Source organism: Silene latifolia, chromosome Y (genome assembly GCF_048544455.1).
Source record: "Silene latifolia isolate original U9 population chromosome Y, ASM4854445v1, whole genome shotgun sequence".
In the NCBI taxonomy this organism is placed as follows: Eukaryota; Viridiplantae; Streptophyta; class Magnoliopsida; order Caryophyllales; family Caryophyllaceae; genus Silene; species Silene latifolia.
Genome location: NC_133538.1, coordinates 405,850,467 through 405,874,713, shown reverse-complemented (window position 1 = coordinate 405,874,713; position 24,247 = coordinate 405,850,467). Strand labels below are relative to the sequence as shown.

Below are 24,247 nucleotides of genomic sequence, written 5' to 3'. Positions count from 1 at the left end.
AAGCGGCAGGTAGTTCATAATCTTTTGTTGAGACAGTGAGTGTAGGGTGTTGGGGAAATTAGTGTCATGTTAAGTTGTGTATGAATTTTGCGGTAATGAAAGAAAGAACTTGAGGATCTAGTGTGCGTGTACGTAAGCAGTGCGGACCGTGAGTTATGCTTCTGGGAGATAAGTGCCTTACGTAGAGAGGTATGTTGTTTGGCAGTAATAATGAAGAGTGGGTATGGTGATTTGCTACGAGTTTATGGTATAGGTTAGGTGCGCTGCCGAATGAGTTGAGGAATGGGAAATGTTTATGTATGGGAGCCTTGGATATAAGAATGGTGAGTGTTTGGTTTATAGACGGTTATCTTTGACATGTGGTGGTACAGAGGGTAATGAGATATAGATATGGTTTGGTCTTAGTGAGTTACGAGGACGTAACATTTGTCTTAAGAGGAGTAGGATGCGATAAAACAGATTTTGATGGTTGTACATATGGTAATATATTCGGAAGTTGAGTCTTGATGTAGAATAAAAGATCGATTCGTGATTGTGGGTGATTTTATTAAAGGTCATGACCGTGCTTGTAGTAGCGTGATGTTTAGGAGTGTTAGAATATTTCGCTAGTATTGACAGTTGGATGATGAGGTTACGAGTGTGAGTAAACTTCGAGGACGAAGTTCCTTTTAAGGGTGGTAGAATGTAACATCCCGTTTGATGTCTATGAGTGTCTTGGTATTGGATTTGATAGTTGATGATATTATCGAGCTAGCAGCATTAAAGGATGGTAGTTGGTTATGTATGGAGTTGGTATCGTGAGAGATATATATGTGGTAGATACGGTATAGTGAGTCATGTTGTGGAAGTAAACATAGTTGGTGGAGTGGGTGTTAAGAGTTCATGTTCTATGTTCGGTCGAGTTCTTGAGTCCTTTGCTAAGTTGTTGTGTCTTGGTCGAGTCTGTATGGTTGTTTTTATGTATGGGTTGAACTTCGGGGACGAAGTTCCTTTTAAGGAGGGAAGACTGTAATACTCCGTATTTATAAGTCTTGGGGTACTCTATCGAGTAGCCCTTACTCTGTCGAGTAAGGGTAGGTTGCGAGATAAAATAGTTTCTGACCTGTTGGGTACTCGATCGAGTAGCTGGGGTACTCGATCGAGTAAGGGGGTACTCGATCGAGTACCTTGGGTACTCGATCGAGTGTCCGGTTTTACGTGGAGTTTTCTCGGGTTTTGTTAATTATGCGATTAAGGTATTTAAACATATTCGTCATTGTTTTAATTCACTTTTACAAAACCTAAAACCCTGTTTAAGAGAGAAAGCAACCAGTTCATCTTCCTAATCGCATCCTTAGCAATTCCCGGAGTTCAGGCGGTCAGTTCTTGTGGTTATCCGTATCGTTGAGTTCCCTGCGTCGAGGGTAAGCTTTTAATATAATTTTTATAATGTTTTGTTAAGATTGGTTAAACCCTAATTTAGGAATTGGGGGTTTTGGTGTGTAGTTTGTGATGTGTAGTCTTTATGTGCTGTATGATAGGAGGAGAATTCGTAGAGGAGCCGTTTTGATACAGCTGTAGATACCGTCTGCGTGTTGTGCTTTCCAGGTAGGATTTCCTACTCAGTATTAGTCCCATAATGGGATATTGGTGATGTGCTGTAGTTAGTTGATTGATATGATGATTGTAATTGTAATTGTGATTGTGATTGTGGTTGTGTTTGTGATGGTTCTCGAGATGCGTTCTCGGCTGAGTGGGGTCACTTGCGGGAGTGATCTCACGCCCTAGTTTCGCCCTTCGTGGAACCCGCCACGAAAGGGGATGTGCACATTAATGGGACAGGGTTATCGCTCGTATGATGAGCGGGGCTTAGGTGGGAACGGCTGCGGTCCCCCACTGGCAGGGCTGGTCCAGTGGACAGTCAGTATTGAGACGATGGGAGTTGGTGGTGTGTGTGTGTGTGTGTGTGACAGTTCAGCTGTCTGTTTATCTTATTGTTGATATATGTATTGAATTGTGTGATTAGTACTGACCCCGTTTAAATGTTTTAAAAACTGTGGTGATCCATTCGGGGGTGGTGAGCAGTTATTGAGCAGGTGTGATATGACGCGTATGGATAGCTGGGATGAGTCATCACGTGGCAGTTAGAAGTCTTCCATTTGTGTCGACGAAGTCTAGTAGCTTTGATAGTTTAGCTGTAGACCGTATGAGAACCTTGTAATTCCTTTAATTAGTTTTGGGTTTGAACATGTAATCACTTAATCTATAATTACTTTAAAAGTACGTTTCTTTATTGTCTTATGATATTCAGTACCTCGGGCAACCGAGATGGTAGTATCCTTATACCTGAGTGGTCCTGGTAAGGCACTTGGAGTATGGGGGTGTTACATACACGAGAGAATATCCCAAAAAATTAATATTATGAAGAAAAACATGTATTATTTTCCCTAAAAAAAAAAAACTTGTATTATTGTTTTCTACAACTGTTGCTTATATACATGAGTGAGTGATCTAACGCCTAGAATAGCTACCACTTCCTATTCTATCGGTTAATTCGTTTAACATTTACACAATATTAACTAATTAACATATTTACTATTATTTACTATATATCATTTCATACTCCCCCTCAAGTTGGACTCCTGGGAAAACCAAGTCCTAACTTGCGCTGTAGATGATTGTATGCCTCGCTCCCGAGTGCCTTAGTAAATAAATCTGCCACTTGCTCCTTACTACGAAAATGCATCATTTTTATTGTGTTGTCGATAACGTGTTGTCTAATGAAATGACAATCGATCTCTATATGCTTTGTTCTGTCATGAAACACGGGATTCTTTGCAATGTGAATTGTCGCAGTGTAATTTCATCGGCTTCACATGAAAAATATCCAATGAGGCTAAGAACGATTTTAGCCAAATTAGTTCACTTTTTGCACTCGCCATGGCACGGTATTCCACCTATGCCGTCGATTTTGATACCGTTGCTTGTCTTTTTTCCCTCCATAAAATAGGCGATGACCCGAGTGCAACATAATATCCGGTCAAGGACCTTCTTGTTAACGAACATCTTCCATAATCCGAATCGCAATACCCTTCTAATTGCAAATCTGAATCTTTATTTAAAAATATTCCTTTGCTTGGCTCGGATTTGATGTACCTGACTACTCTCAACGCAGCATCGCAATGCTCTTTTCTCGGGTTGCTTACAAATCGTGATAATATGTGGACGGAATATACTATGTCTGGTCGAGTTATCGTCAAATAAACTAAACGTCCAACCAATCTTCTATACTTCATAGCATCCTTGAGCAAGTACCCATTTGCAAGTTCTAGTTGATGGTTCATTTCCATGGGCGTGTATGCAGGTTTCGCTCCGCCAATGCCAGCTTCTTCGACTATTCCTAACGCATATTTCCATTAGTTGAGAAATAGTCCCGATTTCCCATGTGCCACTTCAATTCCTAGAAAGTATTTCAATCTTCCCAAATCTTTGATGCCAAAATGTGTGTCGAGAAAATTTTTAAACTTCGTGCTTGCAATTTCGTCATTACTGACAATCATCATATCGTCAATATATACTAGAACTCCAATGAAAACCTCTCCGTTATTGTAGGTGAATAACGAATAATCAGCAAGAGATTGAACGAATCCATACCTTTTTAACGACTCCGTGAGTTTAGCAAACCAGTTTCTTGAGGCTTGTTTAACCCATAAATTGACTTCAACAATCGACAAACCTTATTCTCCCCCTTTCGTTCAAAGCCTTGTGGAATGCGCATATACACTTCTTCTTCTAAATCACCGTGTAAAAAGGCATTGTTCACGTCCAATTGATCGATAACCCATTTCTTAGCAACTGCCACGGCTAATAAATAACGCACGCTTGTCATCTTCGCAACTAGTGCATACGTTTCATGGTAATCAACCCCTTTTACCTGCGTAAAACCCTGAGCTACCAACCTTGCTTTGTAGCGTTCAAGTGTCCCATCCGCCTTATATTTCACCTTATATACCCACTTGCACCCAATCGGTTTTTTTCCTTTGGGTAAAGTCACTACCTTCAATGTTCCATTAGCTTCGAGTGCTGCAACTTCTTTGTGCATGGGCTCTCGCCACTCAGCAACTCCTGCTGCCTCATGGTAACTAGTGGGTTCGCGAATGGCATCGAGTCTTCCTAGGTACGCCCTGTGATGGTTAGAAAAACAGTTCATAGTAACATAATTATCCATAGGGTAACGAGTACCTGATTGCGAAGATTTCGAATGGTCTAGATGAGCAATCGTGATGGGTTTTTCAATCCGTGTAGACTTGCAATAATAATCCTTTTTCCAGTAGGGGTCTCGTTTCTCTCTTGCTCCTCGTCCTAAAGTTTCTGTTCCCACATTGTCGGGCAAATTCTGTTCACTTTCTGTCTCAATCATTAGAGACTCCTGATTCGTGCCTGCATCAGGTTCCCCTGTTCTCCCTATTTCTTGGTTGATATCAGCATTTATGTGCTCTTCAACCTCCAAGTTTTCAAGGTCCTGCTGTGTTGTGTCCTCCATCTCATTTTCAACAAATAATTCATCATGGATATGTTTACTTTCAGCAGTGGAAATGTGCGAGCCAACAGGAGTATAAAATGGGAAAACATGTTCGAAGAAATTCACATCTCTTGAAACAAATAAACGATTTTCCGCTAAATCATATTCTTTCCATCCTTTTTTGTTGTGAGGGTACCCTAAAAATAAACACCGCTTTCCCCATTCTGCAAATTTATCTCGAGGTTTATCTTGATTATGAGCATAACACAAACACCCTAATACTCGTAAGTTGGTCAAATCGGGTTTCTTGTGATATACTATTTCATACGGAGTTTTATTTCCAAGTAAAGGTGTCGGTGTCCTATTAGTAAGATACGCGGCTGTCAAAGCACATTCTCCCCAATACTTCAAAGGTAAATGTCCGGTAAATCGTTATGCTCTAGCCTTTTCAAGAATGTGACGGTGTTTTCTCTCAACCCTCCCATTCTGTTGAGGTGTATCAATATTGCTAGTTTGAAATAAAATGCCATTGTCCTCATAATAGCATTTCATAGCCCCAGATAAAAGTTCGGTTCCATTGTCACTTTGTATTATTTTGACGCATTTTCCGAATTGTGTTTTAACCATCTGACAAAAAACTTTTAGTAAATTTCCGGCCTCACTTTTTTCTTTAATAAGGTATATCCACACTCCCCTACTGTGGTCATCAACTATGGTCAATAAATAATGAGCACGAGACAAACTAGCAACATGATATTTTCCCCAAATATCGCAATGAATTAAACCAAATAAAGTATCACAACGCTTATGGTTGAGACGAAAAACCGAACGTGTTTGTTTAGCCCTACAACAAGGGTCACAAACTTGACCAATATTCCAATTTAAATTGCAACCAGTTAACGCAAAAAAAGAAGACGATTTACTACTTGATGGATGCCCAAGTCGTTGATGCCACAATTCCCCTTCTTTAGTCATCGACATCCTTCCAACTTGCTCCGTTTTATTTCTGCGGAAAAAATAAACCCCATCACAATGCTCACCCCTACCAATCTCCGTCTTCGTAACCTGATCCTGTATCACACAATGATCAGAAAAAAATGTTACTATTGAATTGTTTTCACTAATTAATTGTTTTACGGAGATTAAATCACAGGTAAGCGTAGGAACGTATAATACGTCCTTTAGAATAAAATTCTTTCTCAAAACAACTTCACCATGCTCATTTGCTCTTACACGGCGACCATCAGGGAGGCTAATTAACGATTCTCTTTCAATCCAATTCTTTGTGAGACAATTTCTTCTTCCCGTCATATGGTGTGACGCTCCGCTGTCAATTAACCAGATTTTATTGTGATTAATGGTTTTACCTGCTAATTTGTCACTTCCTTCGGGGCTAGCATTGAGCAAATATCGAATTTTTTTAATTTCTTCATTAGTGAAAGGCACGATTTTATTCGAACTTTCACCTTCCTTTGCTCCCACTGTACTTCCCACGGGATTGACCTAATAGTCACCTTGTCGTCCGCGGCCATGTGACCGTCCTCTGCCGCTTCCACGACCATTAACTCCGTGTCGCCCTCTTCCTCTTTCTCTGGCTTTCACAGTCTCATACCCGTGTTTGTCGTAGCAATTTTCTTCTGTGTGATAAGGCTTCTTGCAATAGCCACACTTGAGTGGTGGTGGTATCTCCTCTTCTTCCTGGTCTGCCCCTGAATAACCTCCTTTTTCTCTACTTCCACCAACAAACCTAGCTGCCATGGCCGCCTCATTGCTTTCCTCTTTACCCTTTGTGACGGTGGAATGTCTTTCTTCTCGGAGAGTCAGTGCGTAAGCCCTTGAAAGATTTGTCATGGGGTCCTCTGTTTGGGCTAAAATTAGCACAGCAAAGGAGGCCTACTTAATAAAATGAAAGCTATGGAAGGAGTGATAAGGAGGAAGGAAGCCCGCCGATGGAGAAAGGGGGAACGGGCTCAAGGGAGATCAGGAGCCCATCATGGAGAGTGTCCGTATTAAGGAAATGGGAGTTAGGGAGAAGTTAGCGAGATCAGGGAGAATTGGGAAAGGCGGCCAAGTATGGAAAGAGTTCTTATGGAAATTATATTCTCTTTCCATATTCGAAGTAGGACATATCTAGGGTTCTTGCCCTATAAATAGCCCAAGGAGCAAACCAAGAAGGCATTCATTCAAGACACCATATTCACACATCCACACTCAAGATCACACCTCGACATATCATACTCGAATATACGTTCGTCTAGGATCTTGCAGGCCTGACGCCTAGGGCCAGCAGGATTAGCTTTGTGCCACGATTGTAATCATCCTCCTATTCGTATAGTGCAATACTTGGCAGGGTACCGTCCCTCCCGCGGTTGTTCGCACATTGGGTTTTCCGCGTCACCGAATCTTACGTGTCAATTTCTGTTACGCACTTTATTTTTCTATTTATTTATTGACATACGAATGATCATACAACCAACCAACGAGTAAGACTACATTGACCCTAATTAATCGACTTGGGTAAAAATACCTAAACAGTTTGGCGCCCACCGTGGGGCATTGTGGTCGTCAATCGTTGATATTCTAGATATAAAATGGAAAAGCAAGCATCTGAAGCCGTGTCAGGGAGCAGGCAACCATCGCCACCACCACCGTCTACCCAAAATCCAACATCAACAGTGGCCACGCAGGCTCCCGGACACACCTCAAGAATCATACCGACAACAAAAGCCTCTCTACCTCCCAGGACTCGTGCTGTCGTGGCCCAGGCCAGGTCAGATAAGGGAACAACAAGTTCAGGCCTCACTCCGCCACCTAGTCCCACACAAATCTTACTCACTGGCGTGGAAAATCTTCAAAAAGCTATGGAAAACATGAGAGAAGACCAAAGGAGAGCAGATGCTGAAGCAAGAAGGAGAGACAGAGAGCTCTGGGCACAGATTGATATCCTAAAACAGCAGTCTGTCACTCCAGTAAGTGGGACAGGTGAAGGAAGATCTCCTTTGGTAGATCTGACACGGGGAGCATCGGGCAGCAGGCAGATACCAGCTGAACTAATAACAAGATTAGATTTGGCTACAGTACCGTCAGATGGAAGAATAACCCCACGAGGGTTAGGATACCTCACACCAGATAGCTGGCAGCCGGCTAACTGCATAGGGACACAGACAGGTGGCCTCCCCGTCAGCAGCCCCGCAACAATCGATCAGACACCTGTAGCAGGATCCGAGTCAAACCAGCAAGTGAACTGGCAGCAGGGGACAATCGTTACTACAACCCCCCTGGCTGCCGGAGCCTATCAGAACCTTCAAGAACCCGGATCAGGAGGAAATATGCAGACAGCTGACAGACGGACCCCAGATTCAGCCAGTATAACCAATCAGCAGTACTTGGAACTAAAGGAGATGCTGAGCAGGGTCCCAGGGCTACCACCCCCACTCGAGAAAGCAGCTCTAGACAGTTACGCCGATTCACCATTCGTGGACACCATATCCATCACAGCCATGCCAAAGGGATTCACAAATCCAAATATGCCTCTTTTCGACGGCACAGCAGATCCCTTTGATCATATCAGCCAGTGTAAGCAGAAAATGATGACGGTAACAGCTATAGGGCAAGGCAATGAGGCTTGCATGTGCAAAGGATTCGGGTCCACCCTAACAGGACCGGCACTTCGATGGTTTGTGAGCCTGCCTAACAGGTCGATATCTACATTTGCTGAATTGGTGAACGCATTTACTCAACAGTTCGCAAGCAGCAGAAAGCCGCAGAAGCACGCAGGAGACCTGTACAAAATCGCCCAGGGGGCAGGAGAAAGCATTGAATACAATACTAGGTTCAACAATGAGAAGGTAGCAGTACGAGAATGTGATGTCTCAACAGCAGTAGAAGCCTTCAGAAGAGGCATCCACCACGACTCTGACCTATACAAGCAGTTAACCATGCATCCATGCCATACTTTCGAGGCAGTACAGGAGAAGGCAGCTGCCGCAATCAGGTTGGAGGAAGATGTCTTAGCCAGAGCCAGCTTGCTAAGTGCGCCTAGTATCTCTAGTACCTCAGCCGTGGAGAAATCAGGAAGAAAGCAAACCACCAGCAAGAAGGATGAGAGGTACAGACCATACGGGAGGGGAGTCAACAAAATCGAAGAAAATCAGCTACTCCCCACTCTGGCAGAATACGGATTCACCACAGGAATCGGAGGAATCTTGAAGGCACTCAGGGAGATAGGAGATGGAGTCAGGTGGCCCAACCCACCAGTAGAAGAGCAAGCATGGAGGAAGGACAGCAAGAAGAAGTGCGAATTCCACCGGGATATTGGGCACACCACTGAGGATTGCTACACATTACGAAGAGAGATCAAGCACCTATACGAACAAGGAAAGCTGAGCCACCTATTACCACGTGGGGGCAAGCAGCAAGATAAGGTAGGCTTCGCCAAGCCAACAGACCCGCCCACATGCACCAAAATCATAAACGTGATAACAGGCGGCTCAGATTTAAGCGGGCTGACATATTCAGCAGCTAAGAGACGTGCTACAGAGACCAAAAAGGATAGGGCAGCCAATTCGTGCAGAATTTCTCACAGTGACCTGCCAACAGTCAGCTTTGATGAAGGAGATGCATACGATGAACGAGAACATCATGACGCACTTATTATCACCTTATCAATGGCCAATTGCACAGTTAGAAAGGTCTTGGTAGATACAGGAAGCTCGTTCAACTTAATCATGCTGAAAACTATAGAAAACATGGGATTCAGCGAGAAGGATTTACAGAAGAAGACTATTCCGCTAGTAGGCCCGGTGGAGAAACACTAGCTCGCTAGGGAGATAGTCATCCCAACCTATGTGGGAGGAGTCAACAAGGGTCAGTGCCTGGTTATAGACGACGACCCCTCTACTTACAATGTCATCTTGGGAAGACCATGGTTGCACCAGATGAAGGCAGTCCCCTCAACATACCACCAGTGCATAAAATTCCCCACACCATGGGGAGTAGAAACGATAAGAGGAGATCAGGAGGAAGCTAGAGGTTGCTATAAGAAGGCACTAAAGTGCAATGCCATCCCCCCCCCGCATAGTAATTACGGAAGCAACCTATCCGGACGAATACATCGAACCTCCGGCAGAAAGAGCTGGATCAAATCAACCTGGATAAGCAAAGCACCTGAACGAACCGTGCTCATTGGAGTAGGATGCACAGGAAGCTTAAGACAAAGACTAGTCAAGTTCCTACAGGATAACATGGATTGTTTTGCATGGTCACACGATGACATGATAGGAATAGATCCGTCCATCATAACACATAAGCTTAGTGTGGACCCAAAGTGTAAGCCCGTCCAACGAGAGAAGAAGGAAGTTTGCGGCGGAGAGAAATAAGGTAATCAACCAGGAAGTGGATAGCTCTGCGGGCGAAGAAAATAAGAGAAGTAAAATATCCGAATGGTCGTCTAACGTAGTGGTGGTGCCTAAGAAGAATGGGAAGTGGAGAGTATGTGTGGACTTCACCGATCTCAACAAACCATGCCCTAAAGATCCATTCCCGCTGCCTCATATTGATGCAATGGTGGACGCAACAGCTGGACACGAGATGTTAACATTCCTGGACGCATGGAGTGGATACAATCAGATCAAGATGGATCCTGCAGATCAAGAGAAGACGGCATTTATGCCTGAAAGAGCAATATATTACTACAACGTCATGTCATTCGGCCTAAAGAATGCAGGCTCCACATATCCAAGGTTGGTTAACAGAATGTTCAAAGAACAGATAAGAAGAACAATGGAGGTGTATATCGATGACATGGTGGTGAAACCAGAGAAGGCCAAAGATCACATGCGGCATCTGGCAGAAACATTCAGCACCCTCAGGGAATACAAAATGAAGCTAAACCCATTTAAATGCACCTTCGGAGTATCTTCTGGTAAATTCTTGGGCTATATCGTAACTCAAAGAGGGATAGAGGCCAGCATCAAGCAGATCAAAGCCATCTTACAGCTGGAGTCACCTGAAAAGCCTAAGGATGTTCAAAGACTAGCCGGGAAGGTAGCTTGACCACAACAAAGTTCATTTCAAGATTTTCAGATAAATGCAGGCTGTTTTACGACGTACTAAGGAAAAGCCAGAAGTTTGAATGGACCTCTGAGCACGAGCAAACCTTCAGAGAGCTGAAGCACTACCTCAGCAGCCCACTGCTGCTATCAAAGTCGAAGCCAGGAGAACCATTATTCCTATACCTAGCCATCACAGAAGTGGCAGTGAGTGCTGTCCTGGTCAGAGAGCAAGAAAAGGAGCAGAAGCCAGTATACTACGTGAGCAAGTCTCTGCTGCCGGCAGAGACTAGGTACACATCTCTTGAAAAGTTAGTACTAGCATTGGTAGTAGCATCTCGCAAACTGCGCCCCTATTTTGAGTCCCACATCATACATGTCGTGACCAATTACCCGCTAAAAGCTATCATGAGGAAGCCTGAACTGTCAGGCAGAATGTCAAAATGGTCTATACACCTCAGTGGGTACGACATTCAATATGACCCCAGAACAGCAATCAAATCACAAGCACTGGCCGACTTCGTATCAGACTTCAGTCCTGCCACCCAGAATCTCGCAGATACAGAGATCCTCACCTTAGAAGGAAGCAAGCAGACAGAAGTCTGGCAGATGCATATTGACGGAGCCTCCAACCAAAGTAGGGCAGGCGTAGAATTAATCGTGCGGTCACCACAGGGAGACCTGATAGCACAAGCAGTAAGATGTGAATTCAAGGCAACCAACAATGAAACAGAGTATGAGGCCTTGATATTAGGAATGAAGCTAGCTTTGGAGTTAGGGGTCAGGCACCTGCTCATATCCAGTGACTCTCTATTAATAGTCAACCACATGAATGATGAGTTTATAGCCAAAGATTCGAAGATGATTGCATACCTAAAAGTAGCAAAGGAACTAAAACAGAAATTCGAAACTTGCAAGCTTAAGCAGATCCCCAGAGATCAGAATGTGGAGGCAGACGCCTTAGCAACTTTGGGGGCAACATTTAAACCAACAGAGCTATCCAGCATTCCAATAGCACACATGCTGGAACCGTCTATTCAGAAGGCGGACGAAATAGACAGAGGTGAACTGGAGGATCCACAGAGCGAGAACGAAATCCAAGCAGTTACAGAGGAAGGTGAGAACTCCCAGCCAAACAGGCAGGCACCTAACAAATAGCCGATCAAGCAGATGACTGGCGCACACCTTATCTAGACTGGCTGCGTCATAACAAGCTACCAGATGACAAGAAGGAAGTGAGAGCTTTCAGAGTAAAGCCCCCCAGATTCATACTTATTGATGATACATTGTTCAGAAAATCTCTAGCAGGCCCCTACCTACGGTGCCTGGACAAGGAAGAAGCACAGACTGTGTTGCATGCTCTCCACAGTGGCGAATGTGGAAACCATGCAGGGGGCAGGAGTCTGGCAAATAAAGCCCTTAGACAGGGATACTATTAGCCTACAATAAAGGCAGATGCAGCAGAATACGCACGAAAATGTGACGCCTGCCAGCGCTCAGCACCAATGATCCATTAGCCAGCAGAGCCCCTGCACCCTATTATTTCCCCCTGGCCATTCATGGCGTGGGGCATGGATATAGTAGGCCCTCTACCGGGAGCCACAAGAAATAGAATATGGATGCTAGCAATGACAGATTACTTCTCCAAGTGGATAGAGGCAGAAGCATTCACGGAGGTAAAGGACAAATAGGTCATTTCATTCATAAAACGAAACATCATTTGCAGATTTGGTATCCCATCAGAAATCATATGTGACAATTGCTCACAATTCATCTCAAACGATACCGAGGAATACTGTGTCAGGTGGAACATCACCTTAAAAAAGTCAGCACCTAGGACTCCAAAGTCCAACGGGCAAGCTGAATCCAGCAACAAAATCATCATGGACAATCTAAGAAGGAGGTTACAGGAGTTAGGAGAAAAGTAGGCAGATGAATTGCCACTAGTGTTATGGTCAGACAGAACGACACCAAAGATAGCAACAGGTCAAACACCCTTCAGCCTGGTGTTTGGCGCGGCGATCATTCCGTCGAAATTCTAGTTCCCACTCACGAGGTATGAAAATATGACGGGGGAACTAAACAATGCGAGATGATGACGAAGCCTGGACACAATTGACGAGCCTGCGAGCAAGCGCAAAAATCCGTCGGTCGCCTACAAACGATCTGTGGCCAGGAGTTATAACAAGAATGTGAAAGTCAGGCTCCTGGAGGTAGGAGACCTGGTTCTCCGAGAGGTGTTTCAAAACACCAAGAATCGAAAGGCAGGCAAATTCGTCTACAAATGGGAAGGACCATACCAGGTAGAAGGAGTTGTTGGCCATGGCGCATATAGACTGATGACTATGGACGGTCAAATCTTACAACGCCCATTGAACATACTTCACCTGAAGATATATTACTTTTAATAATAAGTAGACTCTAGCTTTCAGAATGATGTACTATGAAAAGCCAAACCGTCTTTTAAAAATTAAAATTAAAATCCGGTAGTAGGCATACTGCCAATTTCACTTTTATTTCTGCTGTCTCTAGTTATTTTAAGATTTTAAAACTACTATTAGATGGTGTGGTCTGGCAGCGTCCTGGGACCACAATTGCTCTGGTACCCCATGAGATGGCGACAGGTACTTCACATCATTTTAATAGATTCTCTTATTTTCAGGCTTCTCTAAGTACACCACTTTGAATTCTGGTATCTATGGTACTTTGAAAGGATGTCTAGCAGGACTGTCAACTGCAAATGCGGGGTGACAAGGCACATGGCACTCCAACATGCCTAACCTATTTTCTCCACAAGGAGCACCCTCACCAGGCGGACTGTGGAACATACGAAAGGGAGCCTGGTTGTGGTGAATACGCTTACCCGTCACCCCTGATACCACCCCCCGGACGTAGCTCGCACTAATCGCAATTAATCAGGGCCCCAGCATGCATGCACACGAACATGGAACGTAGGGATATCTGCGCTACCAGAATCCTGCAGCGTCCCATCAGTCCTAGAATGACGATAAACTTGCCTCAATGACGCCCCTGTTGGCTTTAAACGAGATGAACACACCTTGCGTCATGAACAAGGTTAAGTAGTCCAAAACTGCGGCATACGCCTAAATCAGCCATCCGGCTGACACGACAGCTAGCTTAGTCTGGATCAGCCTTTTCAGGCTGACCAGGCTACTCTAAATCAGCCTCCTAGGTTGACATGGCCACTCCTTCTTACATTGCGGCATATGCCTAAATCAGCCATCAGGCTGACACGGCAGCTAGATGAGTCAGAATGTCAGCCTTCTCAAAATGACAAGACTCGCCTAAATCAGTCAAACAGGCTGACACGGCAAATTTCTTAAAAATAGGGAAAATAAACAATAAGCACACGATATGTAAGTTAAAGCCTTGCCAAACTATGACAAGGGGCATTTTCAAAATATGGCCAAAGTACGGCCCAAAGTTTAACCGCCACCTTGGCAGAGCAACTACAGAAAGGGTTTCAAAAATTACAAAGTCTGCCACCTCTGGGCCAGACCGCTAAAAAGTTCATCAAAAAATAAAAATATTTAATTATCGGTCACATTAATGACCTCCACCTCTGGCATCTCCTCTGCCTGCTGACCTCCCGTTTCAGGTACCGCACTAGCCTGTGCATCCTCAGCCGCCATAGCTCCCTGAGCTCCGTCAGCAGCGTCCTGGGACATTCCAACTCCGTCCCCAGTAGCTTGCTCAGCCAGTGCAGGAGAATTCACCTCCCCAACTTCAGGCATCAGCACACTCAGATCAGGTTGAGTAGGATAAAGCATCTCCAGCTGCCTCTCCTCTTCCTCTATAGCCTGTTGGGTAGGAGCCTCTTCGAGGGCAGTACGCATCTCGCTGATCTTTCCCCGCAAGGTAGCATAGGCAACAACGTTGGTGGCCAGGGATATCAGCTCACTGATCTTCTCATCAGAGCGCTTGAGGGAGTCAAAGAAAGTATTGCATACCGCCTGAGTACGCGCCAGCTGATCAGCCCCCTCTTTTAGCTTCTTCTTGGTGACAGCAAGCTCAGTCTTCAGCTCCACCACACGCTCCTTCAGATCGATCTGCTGCTGTGCCAGATCAGCAACAGTCTCCTTCAGCTCCTGGTTCTTGTATTTGGTAGCACAACCGGTCGTAAATGCACTATGTTGATCATCTTCCTGTTGTAGAGTGCAGACTGGAGGGTCTGGGGCAGGAAAAATCAAGAGTCAGCAAGGAAGTCAGGAGGCAGAATCTAAGTAAAGCAGACAGACAGACAGGTAAAAAACGAAGAATATTTACCATGAAGGCGTTGTGCACGTCATTTTCAGCCATCTCCTCTGGGAGAACTCCGAAAATGTTTCCTCAACAGGAGGAAAGAGCAGCTGGTCAATCTCCAGCCAGTAGGGCACCTTGTCCACATTCCCAAAGCCCTCTGGGAAATGAGCAATAATGCCTCCGCTAGATGAAGCTCGAGGACTGGTAGGAGGAGTAGGCGGATGGCGAGATAACGGGTTGACCTCCAAGGGCTCACGTGCAGCAGAACTGGAAACTGTGGTAGGAGTCTGGAAGGAGGCAGCAGGAGCACTCCTCTTGGAGGCAGAGGCCACATCAGGGCTGGCAGAAGGTCTCTTTCTTTTGGCACTTTGGAGGATGATTTCCAACTGATCAACTTTTGAACCTGCGAGCATAGACAGTCTCAGACGACAGAATGCTTAAAACGTCAGCAGAAACAGCATGCAAATTAAAACAACTGTAGATGTCTTACCAGAAGACATACTGTGAGCCGACTGAGGAGGATTGAAGGAGGAAGCAAGTGAAAAACCAGGAAGCAGGTCTGGGAACTTTCTCTCAGATTCAGAGATGGTGAACAGTTTGCTGCAGGCAGGGATCTTGGCACCAATACGGGTAAGGTCACAAGGGCCTGCACGAAGACGATGAAGTAAGCTAGTAAGCAACGAGATAAAATAAATCAGGTGACAGGAAGACTACTTACTCGAAGTTAGAACTCATTTCTCGAAAATATAATCAGCAGGAGGCTGGATGGAGTCCTTCCTCATGTAGAAGAAGTCCTCAAACCATTTCTCATCATGGGATTTTGACACGTGTCTAAAGGGAGCCTCTCCACGGCCCCGGAATGAGAATTGACCCCTGCCCAGGGATCTGATGTTATACATATGGGCTAGGTCGCCCAGAGTGACAGATTTACCAGTATTCTGACCGGCGGCAAGAGAATAGAGAAGAACTCTCCAAATGGCAGCAGAAATTTGTGCCATGGCAAAGTTGTTGGTGAAGATGAAGTCTTGAACGAGTTTAGGAAAAGGAAAACGGCGGCCGTATCTAAATGGGTACAGGTAAAAACTAACCCACCCTGGATGGAGGGCGTCGGCTTTCGGTCCCGGTTCAGGAATGGCAATGTCCACCCCATCACCAAGACCAAGCAGATCTTGATCGTGGGAATATCGGTCGCAGTAAAGGCCGAGTCACAGTCGTGGGGGTGCTTAAAAAGTCCCCGAGAAGGAAAAGTGGGGTCGAGATTACGGTCAGAAGGTGTGGAGGATTGACGAGTTTTGCCCATGGTGGAGGGAGAAAGCGAAAATTAAAAGAAGAAAAGAGGGTGGATTTCCTGATGAAGAAGACGGGGAAGAGGAACAGTGAAGCCGGCAAAGGATAAAAAGAAGGAAGGTTGAGGGTTTAAGAAAGAAGAGTATTTTTTGAAATTATTTGAAATAATTAATAAAAAGTGGAAGGTGGAGGTTGGAGTTATAAAGAGGAGAGAGGGAGTCGGGTGCGAGAAAAGAGGAGTATGGCGGCTGACATGATGGATTGCATGTGAAGGAGTGTAAAAGATGGCTTAGGGCTTTTAGCATTCGATTACGTAAATTCCTTGCTCAATATCTAGAAGCGTACTTCACAAGAAATTTGGGGCAAACTGTTTAGGCTAAAATTAGCACAACAAAGGAGGCCCACTTAATAAAATGAAAGCTATAGAAGGAGTGATAAGGAGGAAGGAAGCCCGCGGATGGAGAAAGGGGGAACGGGCTCAAGGGAGATTAGGAGCCCCATCATGGAGAGTGTCCGGATTAAGGAAATGGGAGTTAGGGAGAAGATAGGGAGAAGTTAGGGAGATCAGGGATAATTGGGAAAGGCGGCCAAGTATGGAAAGAGTTCTTATGAAAATTATATTCCCTTTCCATATTCGAAGTAGGACATATCTAGGGTTCTTGCCCTATAAATAGCCCAAGGAGCAAATCAAGAAGGCATTCATTCCAGACACCATATTCACACATCCACACTCAAGATCACACCTCGACATATCATACTCGAATATACGTTCGTCTAGGATCTTGCAGGCCTGACGCCTAGGGCCAGCAGGATTAGCTTTGTGCCACGATTGTAATCATCCTCCTATTCGTATAGTGCAATACTTGGCAGGGTACCGTCCCTCCCGCGGTTGTTCCCACATTGGGTTTCCGCGTCACCAAATATTACATGTCAATTTACGTTACGCACTTTATTTTTCTATTTATTTATTGACATACGAACGATCATACAACCAACCAACGAGTAAGACTACATTGACCCTAATTAATCGACTTGGGTAAAAATACCTAAACATCCTCCATTAACAAGTTTGTACGAACATGACCATACAAATTACTGTTGAGACCCATCATAAATTGATGAACCTTCTCGTCTTCCCGTTCCTTGGCTATCGCCACTGCCGCTCCGCAAGTGCAATCTGGTACTTTGCTATAGTTTGCTAGCTCGTCCCAGATCATCTTCAATTTTGTATAGTACTCGATTACAGACAATCTCCCTTGCTTACACTCGGCAAGATCTCCCTTTAATTGATGCACCCGTGGTGCGTTTCCAGCAGCATATCGATTCTTCAATTCTTCCCAAACTTCTGAAACCGTCTGTTCAAAGGCAATACTGGGATGCAATTTTGGATTAATTACATTCCGCAACCATGCTTTCAACATGGCATTGCACTGCCTCCAGGCTACGGACTCAACATCGTCTTCTTCATTCTCGACGATTGGCCTTTTGAACTTTCCTTCAACAATAATTTATTCTTAGCATCCAAACCATTCTTTACGGCTGGTGCCCACAAATCGTAATTATCGCCATCAAAAACAATTTGCGTTAAGGTAGGGTTTGGACTGTCAGACGGATGAAGGTAAAGAGGAGAACTGGGAGAAATGATTTTGGTTTTCGAGCTATTGTTGTCGGCTTGTCGCCTCCTGTCATAGCTCTTTGATGTTTGATGATCTTAATTATGATGGAAAACTCTGGCTCACGATACCATAAAGAAGTGAAAAACCAGAAGAAGAAGAAGAAGAAGAAGAAGAAAGGAAAGAGTAAAAAACTTGTATTATTGTTTTCTACAACTGCTGCTTATATACATGAGTGAGTGATCTAACGCCTAGAATAGCTACCATTTCCTATTCCCTAATCACTTCCTATTCTATCGGTTTATTCGTTTAACATTTACACAATATTAACACACGTTAATTAGCATATTTACTATTATTTACTATATATCATTTCATATGAATCTTCTACTTCTTCCGTACAACATCAAAGGTAACGTAGGGAAAAATGGAGTATTTAAAAAAATGTGGAAAAAGTAAGGGTAAAGAGGGAAAAAATAGATGGATATGTAATTGTGGGTTGGCAGGTGAGGTATGTAATGCCATTTTAGTAATATTGTGGTCCAAATAAAGATCTTGGTGTGGTACGTCCGTTGTGGGGTACAGAGGGAGTATTATATATAAAAGATAAATGAAAGGACAGGAAACACCTCAGGTGGCGACATAAGAAGAAGCGATCAAACGGTAAAGGTAGCCCATGATCAAGCATGAGGAGCCGCCGGAGATCGGCCTTAGAACGGCCACATCTTCGGCGAAGCCGATGGGGAGCAGGACCGGATGCAGGGGATGGAGGCGGTAGTAGACAAAGAGACTTAGGGGTGAGGAAAGGGAGAAAAAAAGTCGGTTTATCTCTGTCTAGCTTTTGCGTTCCGCGTCAATTGTGTGATGATACAGTAGTTTGTCGATGAATCAGAAAAACAATATAATACTTGAATACTAGTGATATACTCGTATGTAGAAACATTGATTGAATCAAGTAATTGAAGTAGTAAAGTGGTTCCGCGTCAATTGTGTGATGATACAGTAGTTTGTCGATGAATCAAAAAAACAATATAATACTTGAATACTAGTGATATACTCGTATGTAGAAACATTGATTCAATCAAGTAATTGAAGCAGTAAAGTGAAGGGGTTTTGTTATGGTGGAATGGTACGCATTTGATGTATTACCTCGGACTTTTTTAGTAATTAAGTTTTGTTGGAATTTGACACTTAATTGTGTAACTTAACTTTTTAAGTTACATTAGTTTATGTTTATTTCATGTTAATTATCATTAAACTAAGAGGGAGTTATAGATAGCATATACATTAATAGCTAAGGGAAGTTTAAGTCACATAAGTTATATAAATAGGTTGATGTACGATGCATTATATTGTGTAGTCTTGTACTCTCATTGAGAGGTACAAGGTCTCACCATATGAGATTAGCTCCCTTACATCCTCCCCACAATTATTAATGTATCACTCCAATTTATACAAATGATCTATGTTTATGTCTTTTGGGTCCATGATACTTCCGCTGCCCAAATTCTAACATGGTATCAGAGCCCATGGCTTTGTCATGGGTTTGATATAAAAAAATAAATTGAAAAAAAAATTGTTACTCTTTCTATATACTTGAGAAAAAAATGAAGGGATAAAAGTGGCAACAGAAAATCCAGAATGATTGATGGACATGGGCCCACCAACCCTAAACCCTAAACCCGCTTTATCAAAGGGCAACTTAAAGAACCCAAAATTAAAAGTTGGCCAACAATCCCATAAACAACAGGGCATTAGACTCATACAAGCAATGAGCTATAGACCCACAAACCCTAATAGAACAAAGAGCAATAGACCCGAATTTATGCTGGGTAATTAATAACCCAAAGTAAAACAAAGGGTAAAAACCTTAGCAAGATGGGCGTTGACTCGAAAAAGATGAGACAGGGTAAAGATCCTAAATCATCTAAGTTCAAGGGTACACGAACAAGTTATAGGAAGATGACAACATGATTGAAGATTCGAGATGTAATACTCCGTATTTATAGTCTTGGGGGTACTCTATCGAGTAGCCCTTACTCTGTCGAGTAAGGGTATGTTGCAGAATAAAATAGTTTCTGACCTGTTGGGCACTCGATCGAGTAGTGGGGCACTCGATCGAGTAGGTACTCGATCGAGTACCTTGGGTACTCGATCGAGTGTCCGGTTTCTGGGGAGTTTTCGCGGGTTTTGTTAATTATGCGATTAGGGTATTTAAACTTAATCGTCGTTGTTTTAATTCACTTTTACCAAAACCTAAAACCTGTTTAAGAGAGAAAGCGATCGAGTCATCCTCCTAATCGCATCCTTAACAATTCCCGGAGTTCAGACGGTCAGTTCGTATCGTAGTTCGTGTCGTTGGATTCCTTGCGTCGAGGGTAAGCTTTTAATATAATTCATATAATGTTTTGCTAGGTTTGGTCAAACCCTAATTTAGGATTTGGGGGTTTTATGAATAGTAAGTAATTGGTAGCCTTTATGTGTTATATGTTAGGAGGAGAATTCGTAGAAGAGGCGTTTTGAGACAGCTGTAGATACCGTCTGCGTGTTGTGCTTTCCAGGTAGGATTTCCTACTCAGTATTAGTCCCATAATGGGATATTGGTGATGTGCTGTAGTTAGTTGTTTGATATGATAATTGTGATTGTGATTGTGATTGTGATTGTGATTGTGATTGTGATTGGTTTCTATGGCTCTCGAGATGCGTTCTCGGCTGAGTGGGGTCACTTGCGGGAGTGATCTCACGCCCTAGTTTCGCCCTTCGTGGAACCCGCCACGAAAGGGGATGTGCACATTAATGGACAGGGTTATCGCTCGTACGATGAGCGGGGCTTAGGTGGGAACGGCTGCGGTCCCCCCTGGCGGTCGGGTCCGGTGGACAACAGTCGAGTATTGAGATGATGGGAGTTGGTGGTGCGTGTGTGTGTGTGTGTGATTCATTTGTCTGTTTGTCTTATTGTTGTTATTTATATTGATTGTGTGATTAGTACCGACTCCCGGTGTTGTTTTGTAAAAACTGCGGTGATCCATTCGGGGATGGTGAGCAGATATTGAACAGTATAGAGATGATCTTTGGGATATTTGGGATGGCCACGACATGACGATAGAGTCTTCCATTTCGTAGTTTAGCATTTATTTACATTTCGATTGAGAAACGATTAGTTTGGAATAATGTATTGTACTTTCAGTTTGGTTTCGAGGATTGTACTTATTCATTAAATTACTTATAATAAATGTTGTTTCTGTTTTGTCTATTTGATTATCATACCTCGGGCAACCGAGATGGTGATGTCTTCATACCTGAGTGGTCCTGGTAAGGCACTCGGAGTATGGGGGTGTTACAAATGGTATCAGAGCGACGATCCTGAAACCTGTAACCAATGAACTTAATAAACATAGGGACTCAATTAAAATGAACCCGGGGTAAAAGTTGTAGGAGCTAGTGCAAAGGCTTGGGAGACGTCCTAAAGTCGCGGGGTTCGCCCTACAACTTTGAACCGGTCACATGGGGGAAATGTGTGTTGAGTCATGTGTGTGCTTAGTAACTTGCGTGACAATGTGATGGAATGTGTGATTGTTGGATGTTGAAGGAGAAGTTGAGAATGTGAAAGAAAAGTAATATATATGTAGACGCGATGATGGAATAACATGTTGGATGTTTACAATGTGGCTTTAATGGCATGATGAATTGATCTTGTTGATAGTAGAGTAGATGCGTAGCATATTTATTATGATATCATATGATTTTATAAAGTTAGCATGTTAGTATGTGACGTAATATGCGGGTAGCTCTTACGTATTAGTGGTACTTGATCGAGTGAGGCCGACTCGATCGGGTAGGTTTATGGCGATTTTGAGTCCAGAATCGCGTTTTGGGGCACTCGATCGAGTAACAAGGGGTACTCGATCGAGTAGGGGGTCACTCGATCGAGTAGCCTAGATACTCGATCGAGTGGGTTAGAGATCAGAAGGTCTGTTTGGTTCTGGAGTTTGGGTACTCGATCGAGTACATGGGGGCACTCGATCGAGTAGCCCGTTACTCGATCGAGTGGGTTTGGGTACTCGATCGAGTAGGTTCTGGGCAGCGTGTTTTCGTGTTTTGAAGTTTAGTGCGTGTGTTCATGTCTACCCTTTTCTTATATATGTATAGTTTCAAGATGCCGCCAAAGAGAAATGCTTTGTACGCGAGAGCAGAGCTTATGACCACGGACGACATCGTCAAGATGTTAGAGCACCAGGATGCTCTTACTGAGACCCTGAAGAGAGTGAATGAGGACAAGGATAAGAGTAAGGAGAAGGAGGTTGACCATGCTAAAGTCAGCCTCTATATTGCGAGGTTTAACCCGAAGGAGTACAAGGGAGTTGAGGAGCCTAACCATCTTGATAGTTGGCTGAGGGAGATGGAGAACATACTAGATTTAGTTCATTTTGTCCCGATGAGATGAGAGTGGATCAGCCGCATTCTATCCGAGGGAGGCGGTGGCAAATGGTGGGATTCGGTGAAAGTGAGTGCCAAGGAGATATATACCAACCAGGGGTTACCTGCTATACCTTGGGAGGAGTTTCGTAGGAAATTTGTGAGGAAGGAGTTCGTACGAGAACATGTGAGAAGTAAGTTGAGAGAGGAGTTCGATAAGTTTAAGATGATCACTGAGATGTCGTGGTGAGTACTACAGACAGTTCAATGAGAAATCCAGATATGCTGAGGATATGGGTTTGAGTGAGGAGAATCTGGCTTTGAGGTTTGAGAGAGGGCTAACCACGAAAATTATGGATAAGTTACCCGTGTGGGAGTCCTTGCGATGTAAAGGAAGCGTATGAGAGGGCTGGGAGAGCCGAGAGACTAGTGGAGATGGCTCAGGAGAGGTCGGGTGGAGAGAAGAGGAAGTCGGAGAGCGAGGGTGGTGGCCAATCTAATTTCAAGAAAGGCAACCACAATCAATCTAAGGGATTTTCTTCCGGGTCCGGGTTTAGTCTTTGGAACTTCCTTTGGGCGAGGTCGTGGGAGTGTGAGCAATAGCCGGGAGTGACTTTGGTTGTGGTGGCGTAGGCCACAAGAGACATGAGTGCACAAGCGCACCGGGATCTTTTCGAGAGACCCGCACGAGCTTTGCGAGCAACGGACCAGTGGATCATGGCCAAACCGGGGAAGTCGAGTTACAGAGTGGAGGCAACCGCAACGGCGGTAATTCTTATCCGAAGACACCGATGAACAACAACAACAATAATCAAGGGTCGGGTGCTAAGCCGACCGCATCGATTAATCTTTGTCCGGGAGGTGGGCGGAAGACCGATGTGGCAAGTTGTTCATGATGGACAAGAAGGCGGTGAGGAGGATGCGCACGTTATCACCGGTACATTCCTTGTTAATGGTATTCCTACGTTTGTTTTGTTTGATTCGGGGGCTTCTCGGTCGTTTGTGTCTTCGAGTCATGTAAAGCGATTGGGTTTGAGAGTATATGAGTCCGTTAGGAGCAAGTTTTCATACCTTCGGGTGAGTCCGTATCGTGTGGGAGGTTGTTTAGAGATGTATCTTTGATAGTTGGGCAAGTCGATTTCCCGGTAGACTTGCTAGAGTTTCCTTTTAATGGTTTTGAGATGATAGTTGGGATAGATTGGTTAGGAAAGTATAAGGCTAAGATAGACTGTCATCAAAAGAGAGTGTACCTTAGAGGTTCTAAGGGTGTAAGTGTGTCTTATCGTGGGTTTCTAGTCAAACCCAAAGTTAAGTTGATTGCGATTGTCACCTTGAAGTCGTACACGAGGAAGGGATGTCCCTCGATTTTGTGCCATGTGAGAGATGACCGGATAGAGAGCCCGGCAATTGATGAGATACCAGTGGGGGGGAGTTTGCGAGATGTTTTTCAGAGGAGATTCCGGGTTGCCACCGAAGAGGGAGATAGATTTCACCGTTGAGTTGAAGCCAGGGACGGGGCCAATCTCTAAGGCACCGTACCGTATGGGTCCTAAGGAGATGGAGGAGCTTAGGAAGCAGTTGGATGATTTGATAGAGAAGGGATACATTAGACCAAGTGTATCGCCTTGGGGAGCACCAGTTCTTTTCGTGAAGAAGAAGGATGGAACTTTGAGGTTATGCATAGATTACAGGGAGCTGAACCGTGTGACGATAAAGAACAAGTATCCTTTGCCAAGGATAGATGACCTGTTTGATCGGTTGAGTGGTGCAACGGTCTTTTCTAAGATCGATTTGAGGTCGGGGTACCATCAAGTGAAGATTAGAGATGTGGACATACCAAAGACGACTTTCACGTCGAGGTATGGCCATTATGAGTATGTGGTGATGCCATTTGGGTTGTCTAATGCGCCGGCAGTGTTTATGGATTTGATGAATAGGATCTTCAGACAGTTCTTGGATCAGTTTGTAGTGGTGTTTATCGATGACATCTTAGTCTACTCTAAGACTAAGGAGGAGCATGAGGAGCATCCGAGGATCGTGTTGCAGACTTTGAGGGATCATGAGTTGTATGCTAAGTTTGTCCAAGTGTGAATTCTGGTTGGAGAAAGTTGCCTTTC

General features: G+C 44.2%; 1 protein-coding gene across 1 annotated transcript; it reads right to left on the bottom strand.

Annotated features, from left to right (window-relative positions):
• Positions 1-3,637: 3,637 nt before the first annotated feature.
• LOC141632261 (uncharacterized) lies at positions 3,638-17,522 on the bottom strand. The gene is made up of 11 exons (XM_074444822.1): positions 17,181-17,522; positions 14,601-14,717; positions 14,159-14,288; positions 11,699-11,765; positions 10,681-10,770; positions 9,614-9,732; positions 8,950-9,034; positions 7,621-7,711; positions 6,104-6,394; positions 5,366-5,572; positions 3,638-4,906 (listed from the first exon to the last, which is right to left on the bottom strand). Exons 1-11 carry the CDS (start codon positions 17,520-17,522, stop codon positions 3,638-3,640), a joined length of 2,808 nt encoding a protein of 935 aa, XP_074300923.1.
• Between the last annotated feature and the right edge of the window lie 6,725 nt (positions 17,523-24,247).